Here is an 8,746-nt window from a genome sequence, read left to right on the forward strand (position 1 = left end):
AGGAACTTGGTCCTCTGAAGACTCAATGTCTCCAGAGTAGGGGGATGTAGGGTGGTGAAGTAGGAGTGGGTAGGTAGGTAGGGAAGCACCCTCATACATGCAAGTGTTTGGGGTTGGGATAAGGGTTTTGCAGAGGGGAAACCCGGAAGGTTGATAACATTTGAAATGTAAATAAATAATATAAGCAACAAAAACAAAAAGAAAAAAGAAAAATTTTCTTTGATAATTTAAAATGTGTATATAACAAATCTTGACTATATCTACCTCACACTTCCCTTCCAATTCCCTTTAGGCCTTCCCAACACAGCTCTTTTATCACTCCTGATCTGTAGAATTTTAACTATGTATGCAACAGCCATGTCATGTCTAAGGAAATCACTCCTCACTAGACTCTGGCTCTAGCATCCTTTCTGACCTCCAGTCTTCAATTTTCCTTGAATTGTAGGGTTAAAGTGGTTGATATAGGCATCCCATCTGTGGCCAAATACTCAGACTCTTAATCTGGCTATTTTGACTAGTCTGCACTAACCACTGTCCATTTTAAAACAAGCTTCTCTCACCAGCAACACAAACCTGTGGGTATAAACACAAACATTTATAAGGCTGTTTGACATCATGAACATTTATTAAAACAGCAGTAGGTTGTTTTATCTAACCCATGAACACTTGAGCCATGGGTTAGTGACCAGATTTATGTTACCAGGCATGAATTCCCTCCTGTGAAGTAGACTTCAAATTTAATCAAAGAGTGGTTGGATACCCCCCAGAGCATTTATGGTCCTATTGATTCAGAGGACACATCTTGTCTGGCAGCATGATGTTGGAGCATATAGGGGACAGTGATAGGTAAGACCTAATATATGACTATTGATGAAACCTATGAAATCCTCATGAATAAATGTGTGTGCATGTGTGTCTGTGTGTGTGTGTGTGTGTGTGTGTGTGTGTGTGTGTGTGTAAAGTGAGGCAGTAATGAACAAATACACAGAGAAGGATATAAGGAGACAGGAGAAATATGAATTTAGATCAGTGGTAAAATGTTTGACTATCATGTAGGAAGTACTAGGTTCAGGCACCACCACTGAATAAAAGAGGTGCAATGTTCTAGACCTATAATTGGAGTAGCCTGGGGGTTAAGTATGCTGGAATCAGAAGTTCCAGGTTATCTTTGGCTACATAATAAGAGAGTTCAAAACAAGTCTGGAATACTTGCCCCTATCTCAAGTTAAAAAAAAGAATATGCAGGTGCACACACACACACACACACACACACACACACACACACACACGAATGAAGTGGCGATGAAGTAGAGAAAAGAATAGAAAGAATATTAACTTTTATTCCATGTCAAGCTCAGTGTTTCGTGTGATTATCTGTATCTTATAAATGGGGAAATAGCCATCATGTTTATCAGGTGGAAGGACTAACAAGTAGCAAGGCTCCTATTTAGATCAGGGTGGTGAGATTCTTAAGTACTCATGGTCTATACTACCTTGTACACTAAACTTCTTGTTTGCCTGTCTTACTAGCTGCAAGTCAGCTGCTGTAGCTAGCCCCTTATTAGACAGAGAGACTTCCTTAAGAGAGTCAAGAAAGAAGAGTGCCTGAAGGAGAAGAGTGGAATAACCATCCAGTCCTACAGTCAGCCACCAACCTCACTAAGCTTTGCCATAGAACAGAGCCAACTGTGTCCCATAGCTCAGAGCCAAGTCCTTCACTTATACACCCAGACAGAACAGGGTAAGGAGTTGGGAATGGGTTGCTTTATAGCAATTCCTTTGGAGGAGTTCTGCCTTATGACTCAGGGAGACCTGCCTTTCTCTCAAACTTTCTGTTGTCTGTAAACTAGAAGAATCTTGTTTGTGTTTATGCGTAAGGAAGATGACTTGATCTTGAGACCCCAAACTCCTTCCTCGTTACAAATCACGACTACCCTGGTATGTGCACACTACTGATGTTTGTATATGGTGTCTTGTGTGGTATCTATGTATATGTGTCAATTTGTGTGTATGTGAGTGCATGTGTTTGTGTGCACGCAAGTGGAGGCCAGAGATGGAGAGCAGGTATTTTCCTTGATTCCTCTTTACCTTGTTTTCAAGACAAGTTCCTTCACTAAATCTGAAGCTTACTTTTTCATCTAGACTGGCTGGCCAGATAGCTCCAGTAATCCCCATTTCTCTAACCCTGCCTGGGTTTCTTACATGAGAGCCAGCTCTTTGAACTCAAGTCCTCACACTTGCACAACTGAAACTTCTCTCCAGCAGTCCCTTGTCCACGCATCTCTAAGTCTGGGGAAACCAAGGGGGAAGTGAGGTAATAAGGACAAGGGAGAGAAAGGAAGTTTCAACATGCCTGGAAGGAGCATCTTCATGTCTGCATCTTCATTTCCACAATGAGCTCCTTAAAGATGAATGCTTCTAGGCATTCAAGCTTTTGAGAATGATGGCATTCACTTCAAGGAGTTTGATCATGATCAAGATTTTTAGATATTTTCATATTTGCTTCTTGAGTTTCAATTTCACTCTCACTTCTGAAAAAAAAGCATGGTCTTACTGACATGTGATAATTATTACATTTTACTTTATTATAAGCAATCACATAGTTGAGAAATCTTTCCTCACATCTGAGAATGTTCTCGGGGTTTCTTTGTCACTATAGAGAGGTGATGAGTCTGTGGGAATGTATGAGGATGTGGTCCATATATTAATGGTTTGGGCTTGAGCAACTCTGTAATAACCCATACAAGGAAAGTATGTCTGAAGATGTAAATCCAGGTGTGAATTTTGACAGTTTTGTTTTCTGTAAATTGTGCATAAGCTCCATGGTACTTTACTACTTTAGTTTTATCTTCTTTAAAATGTTTTTTAAACAATTAATTATAAGCCAGGGAGACTCATCTCTAAGTCAGTTTAAATAACTTCATGCCACTTGTGTTGAAAAATAGTTGTTGACTGAACATAGTGATGCATACAGTGTTAACACATTTTAATAAACATGTAACACACATTTTAATGAATTCATCTTAATTGCTTTCTCTCAGGTTCAAGGTGTTAAATGGGAAGAAAATGATTTCTATACTGTGATTGAGATGTTAGAGTCCATTTGAAAAGAGGAATCTCTGCAAGAGTATACATTGTTCTCCAAACTGAAAAAAGAAAGCTAACTTGCATGCAGTTATCTGGAAGTCTGTCTAATAGCTCTTGGTGACAATTTCTGCTGCCATTTATGAGCTTCATTGTGTTTCCAGATCCTTCCTCTAATTCTTCTCTTTCCTCAACTTTACACTGAGATGTACCCATCACTTGCCTTATTTTTCTTCCTTTGGTCTGGTCACAAAGTACTGCCTATTGCTACAGTGTACATCTATGCGTTTCTGTGGGAAATAACAGTGATTTAATAATGTAAAGCCAGGATGCTTCTTTCCCCACGAAGAGAAAGAGATTTCCCTACACATTTGATGTCATTGCCTGCTTTCTTCGGAGCTGTATACTTTCCTCATGGCCTCTTCTTCTTTTAAACGAATCAAACTGAACAGGTATTCCTGGAGAACCTCCGAATGGAAGGAATGCCGAGTCTCTCTTCTTCTGGAACAACAGGACCCACTTTGGCACGAGACAGGACCAATCTGCGGTGGTGGGATCCAGACCCGACAGGTGTACTGTGCCCAGAGTCTACCAGCAACCATTGCATCAAGGACCAAGGAAGGTAGGTAGCCAGCTCCTGGCAGAGGGTACTGCTGGCTAGAAGGAGAGCCTGCCTCAGTACCACTCCTAATATTTTTCTTAAAGAACTATTCCTTTATTCTTTGAAAGCTGTGTACATTTTATTTCTATCATACCTATCCACTCAGACCTTCCTTCATCTGCCCCTAGTGCCTCCACTCTATCACTCTCCCAACTTCATGTCCTGCTTTTTGGTTAACAGCACCCTAAATCCAACTAGTGCTTCCTATATGCACATAGGTATGGAACATGGGCAGCCTACCAGTGGCCAAAAGAGAATGATATTTTTTTTGTTTGTTTGTTTGTTTGTTTGTCTCACTCAGCAAACATAAACTCTTGATAGCTCCTGGATAAGGGTGGGGTCTTAGTGTCCTCTCCCATATTTGTGCTGGAACTTTGACTACATCGATCTCGCGCAGGTCCGATGTGGGTAACCATAGGTACTGTTGATGTGTCTATCAATCCCGACATTCTCGGAAGTATGCAATTTACAGCTCTGCTCCTCCCCCTTCAGCTCTTACATTCTTTTGGTCCACTCTTCTGCTGTATGCTCTGGAGGCTTGGCTGGGCAAAAGTTGCTATAGATGACTCATCCAGAGTTAAGCATTCAGTTACTTATGCTTGGTACTTTGACTAGCTATAAATCTCTGCATTAATTCCTACCAGTTACGTACCAAACTCCTATGACCAAGTATTTATAAGGCAGTTTGTAAACATTAGCAAAACAACAAAAACAGCTTCCTCCTAGGTCCTGTAATCTCCCCACTCATGAGCTTTTGACTAGATTTATAGTGCCAGGTCTAAAATACCTCCTGTGGAATAGTCATTTAAAAAGTGGTTGGTTATCATCAAGATGGTAATCATCATGCCATTACTGTACTGGCTATTACAGCTTACTAAGAAAGTTGACATTATAGGATGTAGGTTCTAGCACTACATGAGAATACTGATATTATTTCTCCTTCAGTAGCCTGCACTATCCCTTCTGATACTATGAAAACTTATGAGCAGGGAGAGTTTCTGGGTCAGTCTAAATTAGCCTTTCTGTGTTCTTTATCCAAAATAAGTGGTGCCTTCAACAATTGTGTCTCACCATCAAGTTACAGTAGGCAACCAAGGTAATAGCTTTTATTGTTTTGGGTACCTCTGGAGTCTCTCTGATCTGTCACTTGTAGGTAGGTAGGCTGTGACTACCTCTGATTTTCACTTAATAACTGTATCTTCTGGGAGCAGCATTGTCCACCCACCTTTGTTCTTCTGTTCAAATTCCTTTACACGTTCCCACGCATACTGGATTTCCATAAGGATTCTTCATATATCCTTAGTTTTAGTTAGCTTCCTCCACTCCCTGATATTCTCTGTTTTATTGTATTTTGTGTTTGTATATTTCTACAGACACATCTCTTTCAAATATTAATAATCTTTTATTTTATTGACAACTTTTAATATACCTAAAAAAGGAGGGATCACCAAAAGAGAAAGAAAGAACAAGATTGTTCTTTACCTTGAGCTGTCCATTAGAGGGCACATTCTCTACCATGGGACAGTTTGTGAAGTTGGTGGCAATAATAACATATATGAGGAAAGTTGCACAGACTTATGGAAATTCATTGAATGAATAAACAAGATTGGAGGACAAGCCTTGTGCTCTCTAGATGAACCTGTGGCTTCTACCAGCTACGTGGAGAGTTGAGGCTAAATGGATGGAGAATGAGACTGGAGAATTCCTAGGGTTTCCCAACTATCCATACCCCACTTCCATGAGATTTGTTTAGGAAGATGGGTTTCAAGCTTTCTTGTTATGGTAAAATATGACTTTTATCGTACAAAGCTTTTCCTGCTAGCTACAACTTTGTGACTAATCTCAGAGTTCCAAAAGTATCTACAGCTCTGACCTTAAATGATCAACATGGGGGATAATGCTGCCTACAAGTAGTAATTGTTTTTCTCTTCTCTAATTACAATCATGAAAATTGACAATTTACATGCTTTGTGTTTCAGGAGAAAAAAGAAATCACTGTCATAACTCTTCTAAACTTGGAAAACACAACATGTAGTTGAAAAGCTCCAGGCTATCCTTCCAATGTTGAGGATGTTTCTGCTCCACCTCCTCTTTTCTTTCTGTCACTTGTGACTACAGTTCAGGGAGCTTCAAAGGCAAACACTTAAATAAATATACCCCCTCCTTACTTTTTCTGCTTTGACTTTGTATCTTCTATTGAAAGTTCATCTTCCTAAGGTTTCTTTTATAAAGCATAATGATCTTTTAAATAAATCTCCTATGTCTGAAGTTTCTTCAGCCACTTTTAGAGCTTGGTTAATGGAAACTTGCCTAGTGGGCAGTGTCCTCGGTTGTTTTTATTCTCAACTTGACACAACCTAGAGTCTCCTGGCAAGAGGTTACACACTCCAATTGATGACTGGCCTTGATCAGGTTAACCTGTTGGCATAACTATTGGAGAGTGTGTAAATTGATGATTGATGTAGAAGGGTCAGCCCATGCGGAGAGCACTCTCCCTAGATAGGAGGTTGCTGCCTAGGGAGCAGCATCTCCACACCTTTTGCTCCACTTCCCACCTGAGTTGCTGCCCTGTCTCCCTTCCCTCATCAATAGATTATGACTGGGAAATGTCAGCCCACTAAACACTTTCCAAGTTGCTTTTGTCCAGGTTTGTTTTTTTTTTTTTTTTACCACAGCAACAGAAAGCAATCTAGATTAGGCATGGAGATTACAACTAGGAAAACCTTTCGAAGAGGGTGTTTTAGTACTGAAGAATAAATACTACACAATGGAAGAGCAAACAGAGAGGAGATGTTCACTACAGACTGAGAACCATAAGTAAAGCATGGGAAATGAGGATGCTATCTTAGGTCAAGGCGCACTCCTGAATTAATGCTTGGGTTCATGGGGGAAACAATAAGCACTTTAAAAACCCTCAGTTCGGAGGGAAGAGATGTCTGAGGCTGTAAACATGCTGACATATGTCTCAGCCATGTCTTCTGGTGCAGAGCTGAATACAGCCCGTGAAACTCTTCGCTCATACGTCCCAGCCACGTGGAAGGCGAGAAATAGCGACCCACTTACTTTGGTGAGGTTATCAAAGGTTTTATTTTGCTCTGTAGTACAAGCGAACCTCCCTTATAAAATGCTTGTATTTCTACTATCATTCATGTGTAACCCTTGATAAAAGCAATGCAATGCAATACAAATTTCTTCTAGACCCAAATTAAATGCAAGAGAACATTTTAGTTTCTATTGTAAAACGATAGTGGCCACTTGTCAAATTAGGTCAATAGGATTAAAAAAAAATTTCTAACTTCAACTGCTAAGATAGTAATAAACGCCTGAACTAATGACATTTCTTTCTAAATATATTTCTAAATATATATCAGCTAATTAATTAATTAATTTACATGTGTGCACATGCATATGCTTGCCAGAGGACACTCCCAGGAGTCAGTTTTCTCTTTATGCTGCTTGGGTTCTGGGGATCAAATAAAAGTTGTCAGGCTTGTATCAAAGCCATCTCTCCTGCCCCTTTAAAACAATTATTTAAGCTGATGACACTGATTTGATTTCTTCAAAAACATTCTGTCAGGAGCCAGCTTTACTTTAGTCTATGGCATAAGCACAGTTGTTTTAAAGGTATCTCTCCAATAATTTCTTATCATTTTATTAGGAAAGCAATATAATGATTATGCTTTGGTATTGACAAGTCTTGTGATCACTTCAAACACCACATGGCCGAAGACATTTTACAATCCCTGAAAGTAATTCTCCTGGATTGTTGTCATTGTGGTTAGGGACTGAGTGGATATTGACATGGCCTTTAAACTGTTGTGAGGAAAATTAAACGAGTAAGGGAATTTTACAGGTATTGAGAAAGAAGGCTTTCTGCATTACTCTGGAGTTAGAGTTAATACTTTATTTTTTTCATAGTGTGCTTGAGCTTTGAAAGCAGAGGATGAATCTCCTTATGATCAGCTCTGTGTAAGAATATTAAAATGTCCATATGCTAAGGAGACTCTTATAAGTGGTCAAGTCCTATTGGCAAACTTATTTGGCTATCCAGGAACATTTTGAGGTACAAATAATATTAGTTCTGAGCACATGGATCTGTTTCTCAAGGTAAGATGGAAAAAGATCGTCTCCAATCTTGCCAAGAACCAGGACTGTCCTTTGTTTGTCTTTAGAGACTGGACTTGCAATCAATATGCTCCTTTGAAAGAGAGAATGAGGTGGCATAGGGATAGTACTATGCACTGCTCTTCACTGTCACCCAAGAGACAAAACAGGCTGTTTAAACAGGGTGGTAGCATTTTATGTTGTTTGTGCTAAGGAAGAAAATGGACTCTGAATGAAATAGCCTTTGCTAGCTCACAGCAATGTATGTGTGTGTGTGTGTGTGTATAAGTTTTACTTTTATATAGGCAATCATTGACTACCTTGTTGATTGTTTAATTGAATGTTGAGACTGACAGATAGATGATAATTGACAAATAAAAATATATAAAAGATATAAATGAATATAGTTTTAATATTCTCTCCAAAATGTGAAGCATTTTGCACAGAGAAAAGGATTATTGAATATTTAGAGACAACTTGGCCACTGGAAGTGTAAATTAAGTTTGATTTTTATTGACTGTGTTTGATTGCTTTTTAAAAATCTAAGCTCAGTGACTTTCTAAATCAAGTGTAACAAACTTATGTTAGTGTGATATAGGCAAGTTTATTAAATTACTATGATTAGCAAAACTACTGAAGAGCCCCTATTTTAATCATTAATTAAATTACCAGGCACTTCTTGACATTATATATTTCTCAATTTATGTAGTTCAAGATATACTTCACATGATTTAAGCCAGAGCAGGACTGAACTAAACAAGCTTCAGGATAGCTGAGGGTGACACTTTACATTGAGTACATTACTCATGGGAAAAAGAAATGACTTATAGCTGGGCAGTGGTGGCACACACCTTTAATCCCAGCACTTTGGAGGCAGAGGCAGGTGGATTTCTGAGT

The 8,746-nt window shown here is 39.1% G+C and overlaps 1 protein-coding gene across 2 annotated transcripts in view; it reads left to right on the forward strand.

Moving 5' to 3' along the window:
- The window catches only part of Thsd7b (thrombospondin type 1 domain containing 7B), an 895,860-nt gene that overhangs the window by 340,627 nt on the left and 546,487 nt on the right, over positions 1-8,746 (forward strand). For both annotated transcript variants that reach the window (XM_031381328.1, XM_031381317.1), the window contains exon 5: positions 3,537-3,706. In XM_031381328.1, coding sequence (XP_031237188.1) covers positions 3,537-3,706 — 170 coding nt within the window. The remainder of the gene's footprint in view (positions 1-3,536; positions 3,707-8,746) is intronic.

Source organism: Mastomys coucha, unplaced genomic scaffold (assembly GCF_008632895.1).
Source record: "Mastomys coucha isolate ucsf_1 unplaced genomic scaffold, UCSF_Mcou_1 pScaffold1, whole genome shotgun sequence".
NCBI classification, from domain to species: domain Eukaryota; kingdom Metazoa; phylum Chordata; class Mammalia; order Rodentia; family Muridae; genus Mastomys; species Mastomys coucha.